Raw genomic sequence first — 14462 nt, 5'->3', positions numbered from 1 at the left:
CTGTATGGGGTCGTACTCGTGGTTGGACTGTGACATCATGGCTCTGATCTTGTCGTCCTCCGAGGCGTTGGCCTCCGCCAGGTTCCCCGTCTGTTTCCAGGAAATGATGTCAGCAGGATATACGACACAGTTAGATAGACACCAGGGGTGGAAGAGGACAGACAGACAGACAGACAGACAGACAGACAGACAGACAGACAGGCAGGCAGGCAGGCAGGCAGAGATGACCGCCTCGCTTCGCGTTCCTATGCAGTATATGCAGTATTTTGTTTCCCATGTGTAAATACTGTATTCTATACCATCTACTGCATCTTGTCTATGCCGTTCGGCCATCACTCATCCATATATTTATATGTACATATTCTTATTCATTCCTTTACCCTTGTGTGTATAAGGTAGTTGTTGTGAAATTGTTAGGTTATATTACATGTTAGATATTACTGCACGGTCGGAACTAGAAGCACAAGCATTTCGCTACACTCACATTAACACCTGCTGACCATGTGACCAATAAAAATTAGATTTGACGCCCTGGGTCCGTGTTCAGCAGGGAACAACGTCAGATAGAAATGTATAAAACAGACATGTTTCTCTGACACGTAGAACAAGAAGTCTTCAACAGCAGCTCTATCCATGGTATTTCTATCTGGGGCCGTGTTCAGCAGGGAACAACGTCGTGGAACAAAGTCACTCTCAATAGCAGCTCTGTCCATTGTATTTCCAACTGCAACACTGACTACGCTGCATCCTGCTAAACACAGCCTGTATCCTGTAAAGAGGTAGCTGCTGCTGCAGCATCCTGCTAAACACAGCCTGTATCCTGTAAAGAGGTAGCTGCTGCTGCAGCATCCTGCTAAACACAGCCTGTATCCTGTAAAGAGGTAGCTGCTGCTGCAGCATCCTGCTAAACACAGCCTGTATCCTGTAAAGAGGTAGCTGCTGCAGCAGCATCCTGCTAAACACAGCCTGTATCCTGTAAAGAGGTAGCTGCTGCTGCAGCATCCTGCTAAACACAGCCTGTATCCTGTAAAGAGGTAGCTGCTGCAGCAGCACTCCTGCTAAACACAGCCTGTATCCTGTAAAGAGGTAGCTGTTGCTGCTGCAGCATCCTGCTAAACACAGCCTGTATCCTGTAAAGAGGTAGCTGCTGCTGCAGCATCCTGCTAAACACAGCCTGTATCCTGTAAAGAGGTAGCTGCTGCAGCATCCTGCTAAACACAGCCTGTATCCTGTAAAGAGGTAGCTGCTGCAGCATCCTGCTAAACACAGCCTGTATCCTGTAAAGAGGTAGCTGCTGCAGCAGCAGCAGCATCCTGCTAAACACAGCCTGTATCCTGTAAAGAGGTAGCTGTTGCTGCTGCAGCATCCTGCTAAACACAGCCTGTATCCTGTAAAGAGGTTGCTGCTGCAGCATCCTGCTAAACACAGCCTGTATCCTGTAAAGAGGTAGCTGCTGCAGCAGCAGCAGCATCCTGCTAAACACAGCCTGTATCCTGTAAAGAGGTAGCTGCTGCTGCAACCTGCGTCTGGGACTCCAGACAGGATCAACCAGACAGGATCAACCAGACAGGACTCCTGGGTGGTGCTGGTCAATGGGAGGTCTGACAGGAACATCCAGACAGGATCAACCAGCCAAATGCATGAGAACAAGTCTGAGTGTCTAGTGGTTGGTGCCAGCCTCACTACGTTAGGTGGAATAGAAGATGTTTAAGGTTGGTAAGTAGCTTTCGGCTGTATTGCTCATCTAAAGCTCTTGGAAATGATCTTTCCCATAAAGGACACAGAAAAACAAACAAGGCTTCTAGATATTGGCGAATGCCTCGAGCAAAAACCACAAGGAATCAGTCTCCAGGAAATGGGAGAGGATAGGAGTACGGGGAAGGGAGAAAGTGGGCTAAGGCACTGCATCTCAGTGCTAGAGGCGTCACTACAGACAACCTGGTTCGAATCCAGGCTGTCACACACACACAACAGGCCGTGATTGGGAGTCCCATAGGGCGGCGCACAATTGGCCCAGCGTCGTCCGGGATTGGCAGGTGTAGGCCGTCGTTGTAAATTAGAATTTGATCTTAATTGGACTTCAGTATATAGACAGGGGAGGGGAGAAAGACAACTAGTATATAGACAGGGGAGAGGAGAAAGACAACTAGTATATAGACAGGGGAGAGGAGAAAGACAACTAGTATATAGACAGGGGAGAGGAGAAAGACAACTAGTATATAGACAGGGGAGAGGAGAAAGACAACTAGTATATAGACAGGGGAGAGGAGAAAGACAACTAGTATATAGACAGGGGAGAGGAGAAAGACAACTAGTATATAGACAGGGGAGAGGAGAAAGACAACTAGTATATAGACAGGGGAGAGGAGAAAGACAACTAGTATATAGACAGGGGAGAGGAGAAAGACAACTAGTATATAGACAGGGGAGGGGAGAAAGACAACTAGTATATAGACAGGGGAGAGGAGAAAGACAACTAGTATATAGACAGGGGAGAGGAGAAAGACAACTAGTATATAGACAGGGGAGAGGAGAAAGACAACTAGTATATAGACAGGGGAGAGGAGAAAGACAACTAGTATATAGACAGGGGAGAGGAGAAAGACAACTAGTATATAGACAGGGGAGAGGAGAAAGACAACTAGTATATAGACAGGGGAGGAGAGGAGAAAGACAACTAGTATATAGACAGGGGAGGGAGAAAGACAACTAGTATATAGACAGGGGAGGGAGAAAGACAACTAGTATATAGACAGGGGAGGGAGAAAGACAACTAGTATATAGACAGGGGAGGGAGAGGAGAAAGACAACTAGTATATAGACAGGGGAGGGAGGGAGAAAGACAACTAGTATATAGACAGGGGAGAGGAGAAAGACAACTAGTATATAGACAGGGGAGGGGAGAGGAGAAAGACAACTAGTATATAGACAGGGGAGAGGAGAAAGACAACTAGTATATAGACAGGGGAGGGGAGAAAGACAACTAGTATATAGACAGGGGAGGGAGAAAGACAACTAGTATATAGACAGGGGAGAGGAGAAAGACAACTAGTATATAGACAGGGAGAGGAGAAAGACAACTAGTATATAGACAGGGGAGAGGGAGAAAGACAACTAGTATATAGACAGGGGAGAGGAGAAAGACAACTAGTATATAGACAGGGGAGGAGAGGAGAAAGACAACTAGTATATAGACAGGGAGGGGAGAAAGACAACTAGTATATAGACAGGGGAGAGGAGAAAGACAACTAGTATATAGACAGGGGAGAGGAGAAAGACAACTAGTATATAGACAGGGGAGAGGAGAAAGACAACTAGTATATAGACAGGGGAGAGGAGAAAGACAACTAGTATATAGACAGGGGAGAGGAGAAAGACAACTAGTATATAGACAGGGGAGAGGAGAAAGACAACTAGTATATAGACAGGGGAGAGGAGAAAGACAACTAGTATATAGACAGGGAGAGGAGAAAGACAACTAGTATATAGACAGGGGAGAGGAGAAAGACAACTAGTATATAGACAGGGGAGGGGAGAAAGACAACTAGTATATAGACAGGGGAGGGAGAAAGACAACTAGTATATAGACAGGGGAGAGGAGAAAGACAACTAGTATATAGACAGGGGAGAGGAGAAAGACAACTAGTATATAGACAGGGAGAGGAGAAAGACAACTAGTATATAGACAGGGGAGGGAGAAAGACAACTAGTATATAGACAGGGGAGGGGAGAAAGACAACTAGTATATAGACAGGGGAGGGAGAAAGACAACTAGTATATAGACAGGGGAGGGAGAAAGACAACTAGTATATAGACAGGGGAGGGAGAAAGACAACTAGTATATAGACAGGGGAGAGGAGAAAGACAACTAGTATATAGACAGGGGAGAGGAGAAAGACAACTAGTATATAGACAGGGAGAGGGAGAAAGACAACTAGTATATAGACAGGGGAGAGGAGAAAGACAACTAGTATATAGACAGGGGAGAGGAGAAAGACAACTAGTATATAGACAGGGGAGAGGAGAAAGACAACTAGTATATAGACAGGGGAGAGGAGAAAGACAACTAGTATATAGACAGGGGAGAGGAGAAAGACAACTAGTATATAGACAGGGGAGGGAGAAAGACAACTAGTATATAGACAGGGGAGGGAGAAAGACAACTAGTATATAGACAGGGGAGAGGAGAAAGACAACTAGTATATAGACAGGGGAGGGAGAAAGACAACTAGTATATAGACAGGGGAGGGGAGAAAGACAACTAGTATATAGACAGGGGAGAGGAGAAAGACAACTAGTATATAGACAGGGAGGGAGAAAGACAACTAGTATATAGACAGGGGAGAGGAGAAAGACAACTAGTATATAGACAGGGGAGAGGAGAAAGACAACTAGTATATAGACAGGGGAGGAGGGAGAAAGACAACTAGTATATAGACAGGGGAGAGGGAGAAAGACAACTAGTATATAGACAGGGGAGGGAGAAAGACAACTAGTATATAGACAGGGGAGGGGAGAAAGACAACTAGTATATAGACAGGGGAGAGGGAGAAAGACAACTAGTATATAGACAGGGGAGGGAGAAAGACAACTAGTATATAGACAGGGGAGGGGAGAAAGACAACTAGTATATAGACAGGGGAGGGAGAAAGACAACTAGTATATAGACAGGGGAGAGGAGAAAGACAACTAGTATATAGACAGGGGAGGGGAGAAAGACAACTAGTATATAGACAGGGGAGGGAGAAAGACAACTAGTATATAGACAGGGGGGAGAGGAGAAAGACAACTAGTATATAGACAGGGGAGGGGAGAAAGACAACTAGTATATAGACAGGGGAGGGAGAAAGACAACTAGTATATAGACAGGGGAGGGGAGAAAGACAACTAGTATATAGACAGGGGAGGGAGAAAGACAACTAGTATATAGACAGGGGAGAGGAGAAAGACAACTAGTATATAGACAGGGGAGAGGAGAAAGACAACTAGTATATAGACAGGGAGGGAGAAAGACAACTAGTATATAGACAGGGGAGGGAGAAAGACAACTAGTATATAGACAGGGGAGAGGAGAAAGACAACTAGTATATAGACAGGGAGAGGAGAAAGACAACTAGTATATAGACAGGGGAGGGAGAAAGACAACTAGTATATAGACAGGGAGAGGAGAAAGACAACTAGTATATAGACAGGGGAGGGAGAAAGACAACTAGTATATAGACAGGGGAGGGAGAAAGACAACTAGTATATAGACAGGGGAGGGGAGAAAGACAACTAGTATATAGACAGGGGAGGGAGAAAGACAACTAGTATATAGACAGGGGAGGGGAGAAAGACAACTAGTATATAGACAGGGGAGGGAGAAAGACAACTAGTATATAGACAGGGGAGGGGAGAAAGACAACTAGTATATAGACAGGGGAGGGGAGAAAGACAACTAGTATATAGACAGGGGAGGGAGAAAGACAACTAGTATATAGACAGGGGAGGGAGAAAGACAACTAGTATATAGACAGGGGAGGGGAGAAAGACAACTAGTATATAGACAGGGGAGGGAGAAAGACAACTAGTATATAGACAGGGGAGGGAGAAAGACAACTAGTATATAGACAGGGGAGGGAGAAAGACAACTAGTATATAGACAGGGAGGGAGAAAGACAACTAGTATATAGACAGGGAGGGAGAAAGACAACTAGTATATAGACAGGGGAGGGAGAAAGACAACTAGTATATAGACAGGGGAGGGGAGAAAGACAACTAGTATATAGACAGGGGAGGGGAGAAAGACAACTAGTATATAGACAGGGGAGGGGAGAAAGACAACTAGTATATAGACAGGGGAGGGAGAAAGACAACTAGTATATAGACAGGGGAGGGGAGAAAGACAACTAGTATATAGACAGGGGAGGGAGAAAGACAACTAGTATATAGACAGGGGAGGGAGAAAGACAACTAGTATATAGACAGGGAGAGGAGAAAGACAACTAGTATATAGACAGGGGAGGGGAGAAAGACAACTAGTATATAGACAGGGGAGGGGAGAAAGACAACTAGTATATAGACAGGGGAGGGGAGAAAGACAACTAGTATATAGACAGGGGAGGGGAGAAAGACAACTAGTATATAGACAGGGGGGAGAGGAGAAAGACAACTAGTATATAGACAGGGAGAGGAGAAAGACAACTAGTATATAGACAGGGGAGGGAGAAAGACAACTAGTATATAGACAGGGGAGGGAGAAAGACAACTAGTATATAGACAGGGGAGGGGAGAAAGACAACTAGTATATAGACAGGGAGAGGGAGAAAGACAACTAGTATATAGACAGGGGAGAGGAGAAAGACAACTAGTATATAGACAGGGGAGAGGAGAAAGACAACTAGTATATAGACAGGGAGGGGAGAAAGACAACTAGTATATAGACAGGGGAGGAGAAAGACAACTAGTATATAGACAGGGGAGGGAGAAAGACAACTAGTATATAGACAGGGGAGGGAGAAAGACAACTAGTATATAGACAGGGGAGAGGAGAAAGACAACTAGTATATAGACAGGGGAGGAGAAAGACAACTAGTATATAGACAGGGGAGAGGAGAAAGACAACTAGTATATAGACAGGGGAGAGGAGAAAGACAACTAGTATATAGACAGGGAGAGGAGAAAGACAACTAGTATATAGACAGGGGAGGGAGAAAGACAACTAGTATATAGACAGGGAGGGAGAAAGACAACTAGTATATAGACAGGGGAGAGGAGAAAGACAACTAGTATATAGACAGGGAGAGGAGAAAGACAACTAGTATATAGACAGGGGAGGGAGAAAGACAACTAGTATATAGACAGGGAGAGGAGAAAGACAACTAGTATATAGACAGGGGAGAGGAGAAAGACAACTAGTATATAGACAGGGGAGGGAGAAAGACAACTAGTATATAGACAGGGGAGAGGAGAAAGACAACTAGTATATAGACAGGGGAGGGAGAAAGACAACTAGTATATAGACAGGGGAGAGGAGAAAGACAACTAGTATATAGACAGGGAGAGGAGAAAGACAACTAGTATATAGACAGGGGAGAGGAGAAAGACAACTAGTATATAGACAGGGAGAGGAGAAAGACAACTAGTATATAGACAGGGGAGAGGAGAAAGACAACTAGTATATAGACAGGGGAGGGAGAAAGACAACTAGTATATAGACAGGGGAGGGAGAAAGACAACTAGTATATAGACAGGGGAGAGGAGAAAGACAACTAGTATATAGACAGGGGAGAGGAGAAAGACAACTAGTATATAGACAGGGGAGAGGAGAAAGACAACTAGTATATAGACAGGGGAGAGGAGAAAGACAACTAGTATATAGACAGGGGAGAGGGAGAAAGACAACTAGTATATAGACAGGGGAGAGGAGAAAGACAACTAGTATATAGACAGGGGAGAGGAGAAAGACAACTAGTATATAGACAGGGGAGGGAGAAAGACAACTAGTATATAGACAGGGGAGAGGAGAAAGACAACTAGTATATAGACAGGGGAGGGAGAAAGACAACTAGTATATAGACAGGGAGGGGAGAAAGACAACTAGTATATAGACAGGGGAGGGAGAAAGACAACTAGTATATAGACAGGGAGGGGAGAAAGACAACTAGTATATAGACAGGGAGAAGAAAGACAACTAGTATATAGACAGGGGAGGGAGAAAGACAACTAGTATATAGACAGGGGAGGGAGAAAGACAACTAGTATATAGACAGGGGAGGGAGAAAGACAACTAGTATATAGACAGGGGAGAGGAGAAAGACAACTAGTATATAGACAGGGGAGGGAGAAAGACAACTAGTATATAGACAGGGGAGAGGAGAAAGACAACTAGTATATAGACAGGGGAGAGGAGAAAGACAACTAGTATATAGACAGGGGAGGGAGAAAGACAACTAGTATATAGACAGGGGAGAGGAGAAAGACAACTAGTATATAGACAGGGAGGGAGAAAGACAACTAGTATATAGACAGGGGAGGGGAGAAAGACAACTAGTATATAGACAGGGGAGGGAGAAAGACAACTAGTATATAGACAGGGGAGAGGAGAAAGACAACTAGTATATAGACAGGGGAGGGAGAAAGACAACTAGTATATAGACAGGGGAGAGGAGAAAGACAACTAGTATATAGACAGGGAGAGGAGAAAGACAACTAGTATATAGACAGGGGAGAGGAGAAAGACAACTAGTATATAGACAGGGAGAGGGAGAAAGACAACTAGTATATAGACAGGGGAGAGGAGAAAGACAACTAGTATATAGACAGGGGAGGAGGAGAAAGACAACTAGTATATAGACAGGGGAGAGGAGAAAGACAACTAGTATATAGACAGGGGGAGAGGAGAAAGACAACTAGTATATAGACAGGGGAGGGAGAAAGACAACTAGTATATAGACAGGGGAGAGGAGAAAGACAACTAGTATATAGACAGGGGAGAGGAGAAAGACAACTAGTATATAGACAGGGGAGGGAGAAAGACAACTAGTATATAGACAGGGAGAGGAGAAAGACAACTAGTATATAGACAGGGGAGGGGAGAAAGACAACTAGTATATAGACAGGGGAGAGGAGAAAGACAACTAGTATATAGACAGGGGAGGGGAGAAAGACAACTAGTATATAGACAGGGGAGGGAGAAAGACAACTAGTATATAGACAGGGGAGGGAGAAAGACAACTAGTATATAGACAGGGGAGAGGAGAAAGACAACTAGTATATAGACAGGGGAGAGGAGAAAGACAACTAGTATATAGACAGGGGGGGGAGAAAGACAACTAGTATATAGACAGGGGAGGGAGAAAGACAACTAGTATATAGACAGGGAGAGGAGAAAGACAACTAGTATATAGACAGGGGAGGGGAGAAAGACAACTAGTATATAGACAGGGAGGGAGAAAGACAACTAGTATATAGACAGGGGAGGGAGGAGAAAGACAACTAGTATATAGACAGGGGAGAGGAGAAAGACAACTAGTATATAGACAGGGGAGAGGAGAAAGACAACTAGTATATAGACAGGGGAGAGGAGAAAGACAACTAGTATATAGACAGGGGAGGGAGAAAGACAACTAGTATATAGACAGGGGAGAGGGAGAAAGACAACTAGTATATAGACAGGGGAGAGGAGAAAGACAACTAGTATATAGACAGGGGAGGAGGAGAAAGACAACTAGTATATAGACAGGGAGAGGAGAAAGACAACTAGTATATAGACAGGGAGGGAGAAAGACAACTAGTATATAGACAGGGGAGAGGAGAAAGACAACTAGTATATAGACAGGGGAGAGGAGAAAGACAACTAGTATATAGACAGGGAGAGGAGAAAGACAACTAGTATATAGACAGGGAGAAAGACAACTAGTATATAGACAGGGAGGAGAAAGACAACTAGTATATAGACAGGGGAGGGGAGAAAGACAACTAGTATATAGACAGGGGAGGGAGAAAGACAACTAGTATATAGACAGGGGAGGAGGAGAAAGACAACTAGTATATAGACAGGGGAGAGGAGAAAGACAACTAGTATATAGACAGGGGAGAGGAGAAAGACAACTAGTATATAGACAGGGGAGGGAGAAAGACAACTAGTATATAGACAGGGGAGGGGAGAAAGACAACTAGTATATAGACAGGGGAGGGAGAAAGACAACTAGTATATAGACAGGGAGAGGAGAAAGACAACTAGTATATAGACAGGGAGAGGAGAAAGACAACTAGTATATAGACAGGGGAGGAGAAAGACAACTAGTATATAGACAGGGAGGGAGAAAGACAACTAGTATATAGACAGGGGAGGGAGAAAGACAACTAGTATATAGACAGGGGAGGAGAAAGACAACTAGTATATAGACAGGGGAGGAGAAAGACAACTAGTATATAGACAGGGGAGGGGAGAAAGACAACTAGTATATAGACAGGGGAGGGAGAAAGACAACTAGTATATAGACAGGGAGGGAGAAAGACAACTAGTATATAGACAGGGGAGGAGAAAGACAACTAGTATATAGACAGGGGAGAGGAGAAAGACAACTAGTATATAGACAGGGGAGAGGAGAAAGACAACTAGTATATAGACAGGGGAGGGGAGAAAGACAACTAGTATATAGACAGGGAGGGAGAAAGACAACTAGTATATAGACAGGGGAGGGAGAAAGACAACTAGTATATAGACAGGGGAGGGAGAAAGACAACTAGTATATAGACAGGGGAGGGAGAAAGACAACTAGTATATAGACAGGGGAGGGAGAAAGACAACTAGTATATAGACAGGGGAGGGGAGAAAGACAACTAGTATATAGACAGGGAGAGGAGAAAGACAACTAGTATATAGACAGGGGAGAGGAGAAAGACAACTAGTATATAGACAGGGGAGAGGAGAAAGACAACTAGTATATAGACAGGGAGAGGAGAAAGACAACTAGTATATAGACAGGGGAGAGGAGAAAGACAACTAGTATATAGACAGGGGAGGGAGAAAGACAACTAGTATATAGACAGGGGAGAGGAGAAAGACAACTAGTATATAGACAGGGGAGGGAGAAAGACAACTAGTATATAGACAGGGGAGAGGAGAAAGACAACTAGTATATAGACAGGGGAGGGGAGAAAGACAACTAGTATATAGACAGGGGAGAGGAGAAAGACAACTAGTATATAGACAGGGGAGGGGAGAAAGACAACTAGTATATAGACAGGGAGAGGAGAAAGACAACTAGTATATAGACAGGGGAGAGGAGAAAGACAACTAGTATATAGACAGGGGAGGGGAGAAAGACAACTAGTATATAGACAGGGGAGAGGAGAAAGACAACTAGTATATAGACAGGGGGAGGGAGAAAGACAACTAGTATATAGACAGGGAGAGGAGAAAGACAACTAGTATATAGACAGGGGAGGGGAGAAAGACAACTAGTATATAGACAGGGGAGAGGAGAAAGACAACTAGTATATAGACAGGGAGAGGAGAAAGACAACTAGTATATAGACAGGGGAGGAGGAGAAAGACAACTAGTATATAGACAGGGAGAGGGAGAAAGACAACTAGTATATAGACAGGGAGGGGAGAAAGACAACTAGTATATAGACAGGGAGAGGAGAAAGACAACTAGTATATAGACAGGGGAGGGAGAAAGACAACTAGTATATAGACAGGGGAGGGGAGAAAGACAACTAGTATATAGACAGGGAGAGGGGAGAAAGACAACTAGTATATAGACAGGGGAGGGAGAAAGACAACTAGTATATAGACAGGGAGGGAGAAAGACAACTAGTATATAGACAGGGGAGAGGAGAAAGACAACTAGTATATAGACAGGGAGAGGAGAAAGACAACTAGTATATAGACAGGGAGGAGGGAGAAAGACAACTAGTATATAGACAGGGGAGGGAGAAAGACAACTAGTATATAGACAGGGGAGAGGAGAAAGACAACTAGTATATAGACAGGGAGAGGAGAAAGACAACTAGTATATAGACAGGGAGAGGAGAAAGACAACTAGTATATAGACAGGGGAGAGGAGAAAGACAACTAGTATATAGACAGGGGGAGAGGAGAAAGACAACTAGTATATAGACAGGGGAGAGGAGAAAGACAACTAGTATATAGACAGGGGAGAGGAGAAAGACAACTAGTATATAGACAGGGGAGGGAGAAAGACAACTAGTATATAGACAGGGGAGAGGAGAAAGACAACTAGTATATAGACAGGGAGAGGAGAAAGACAACTAGTATATAGACAGGGGAGAGGAGAAAGACAACTAGTATATAGACAGGGGAGAGGAGAAAGACAACTAGTATATAGACAGGGGAGAGGAGAAAGACAACTAGTATATAGACAGGGGAGAGGAGAAAGACAACTAGTATATAGACAGGGGAGGGAGAAAGACAACTAGTATATAGACAGGGGAGGGAGAAAGACAACTAGTATATAGACAGGGGAGGAGAAAGACAACTAGTATATAGACAGGGAGGGAGAAAGACAACTAGTATATAGACAGGGAGAGGAGAAAGACAACTAGTATATAGACAGGGGAGGGAGAAAGACAACTAGTATATAGACAGGGGAGGGGAGAAAGACAACTAGTATATAGACAGGGAGGGGAGAAAGACAACTAGTATATAGACAGGGAGAGGGAGAAAGACAACTAGTATATAGACAGGGGAGAGGAGAAAGACAACTAGTATATAGACAGGGGAGGGAGAAAGACAACTAGTATATAGACAGGGGAGAGGAGAAAGACAACTAGTATATAGACAGGGAGAGGAGAAAGACAACTAGTATATAGACAGGGGAGGGAGAAAGACAACTAGTATATAGACAGGGGAGGGGAGAAAGACAACTAGTATATAGACAGGGGAGGGAGAAAGACAACTAGTATATAGACAGGGGAGGGGAGAAAGACAACTAGTATATAGACAGGGGAGAGGAGAAAGACAACTAGTATATAGACAGGGGAGGGAGAAAGACAACTAGTATATAGACAGGGGAGGGGAGAAAGACAACTAGTATATAGACAGGGGAGAGGAGAAAGACAACTAGTATATAGACAGGGGAGGGAGAAAGACAACTAGTATATAGACAGGGGGAGGGAGAAAGACAACTAGTATATAGACAGGGGAGGGGAGAAAGACAACTAGTATATAGACAGGGGAGGGGAGAAAGACAACTAGTATATAGACAGGGGAGAGGAGAAAGACAACTAGTATATAGACAGGGGAGGGAGAAAGACAACTAGTATATGACAGGGAGAGGAGAAAGACAACTAGTATATAGACAGGGGAGGGAGAAAGACAACTAGTATATAGACAGGGAGGGGGAGAAAGACAACTAGTATATAGACAGGGGAGAGGAGAAAGACAACTAGTATATAGACAGGGGAGAGGAGAAAGACAACTAGTATATAGACAGGGGAGGGAGAAAGACAACTAGTATATAGACAGGGGAGGGGAGAAAGACAACTAGTATATAGACAGGGGAGGGGAGAAAGACAACTAGTATATAGACAGGGGAGAGGAGAAAGACAACTAGTATATAGACAGGGGAGAGGAGAAAGACAACTAGTATATAGACAGGGGAGAGGAGAAAGACAACTAGTATATAGACAGGGGAGGGAGAAAGACAACTAGTATATAGACAGTGGAGGGGAGAAAGACAACTAGTATATAGACAGGGGAGAGGAGAAAGACAACTAGTATATAGACAGGGGAGGGGAGAAAGACAACTAGTATATAGACAGGGGAGGGAGAAAGACAACTAGTATATAGACAGGGAGGGGAGAAAGACAACTAGTATATAGACAGGGGAGGGAGAAAGACAACTAGTATATAGACAGGGGAGGGGAGAAAGACAACTAGTATATAGACAGGGGAGAGGAGGGAGAAAGACAACTAGTATATAGACAGGGGAGGGAGAGGAGAAAGACAACTAGTATATAGACAGGGGAGGGGAGAAAGACAACTAGTATATAGACAGGGGAGGGAGGGGAGAAAGACAACTAGTATATAGACAGGGAGGGGAGAAAGACAACTAGTATATAGACAGGGAGGGGAGAAAGACAACTAGTATATAGACAGGGGAGGGGAGAGGAGAAAGACAACTAGTCAGTCTGTGTCTAACCTAGTCAGTCTGATAGATCAGCGTCTAACCTAGTCAGTCTGCGTCTAACCTAGTCAGTCTGCGTCTAACCTGGTCAGTCTGCGTCTAACCTGGTCAGTCTGCGTCTAACCTGGTCAGTCTGCGTCTAACCTGGTCAGTCTGCGCCTAACCCGGTCAGTCTGCGTCTAACCCGGTCAGTCTGCGTCTAACCCGGTCAGTCCGCGTCTAACCCGGTCAGTCTGCGTCTAACCCGGTCAGTCTCGTGCCTAACCCGGTCAGTCTGCGTCTAACCCGGTCAGTCTGCGTCTAACCCGGTCAGTCTGCATCTAACCCGGTCAGTCTGCATCTAACCCGGTCAGTCTGCATCTAACCCGGTCAGTCTGCATCTAACCCGGTCAGTCTGCATCTAACCCGGTCAGTCTGCATCTAACCCGGTCAGTCTGCATCTAACCCGGTCAGTCTGCATCTAACCCGGTCAGTCTGCATCTAACCCGGTCAGTCTGCATCTAACCCGGTCAGTCTGCATCTAACCCGGTCAGTCTGCATCTAACCCGGTCAGTCTGCATCTAACCTGGTCAGTCTGCTCAGATAGTCTCAGGTCTGTCTGAATACACATTTTGCTTTTGCAACTTATTTATCACAACAAAATACTTTACTAAAAAGGACAGGAAGTGTAAATACACTGGGGGGGAATAAAAACAGATATTTTCCTTCAAGAATACATGAGTAGTACACACAAATACATGAGTAGTACACACAAATGGTCAGGGGTCTACGAGACGTTTGCCAAGTTTTATTGATAAAAAAATTAATAAAAAAATGTAAAAA

General features: G+C 44.4%; 1 protein-coding gene across 1 annotated transcript in view; it reads right to left on the bottom strand.

Annotated features, from left to right (window-relative positions):
• LOC106594963 (E3 ubiquitin-protein ligase RBBP6) overlaps positions 1-14462 on the bottom strand; it is a 96589-nt gene that overhangs the window by 62140 nt on the left and 19987 nt on the right. Inside the window, 1 exon segment of the mRNA XM_045716088.1 lies at positions 2-90. Coding sequence (XP_045572044.1) covers positions 2-90 — 89 coding nt within the window.

This window comes from Salmo salar, chromosome ssa03 (assembly GCF_905237065.1).
Source record: "Salmo salar chromosome ssa03, Ssal_v3.1, whole genome shotgun sequence".
Lineage (NCBI taxonomy): Eukaryota > Metazoa > Chordata > Actinopteri > Salmoniformes > Salmonidae > Salmo > Salmo salar.
Note: the sequence above shows the minus strand (reverse complement) of the source record. Positions and strands in the feature narration are given on the sequence as shown.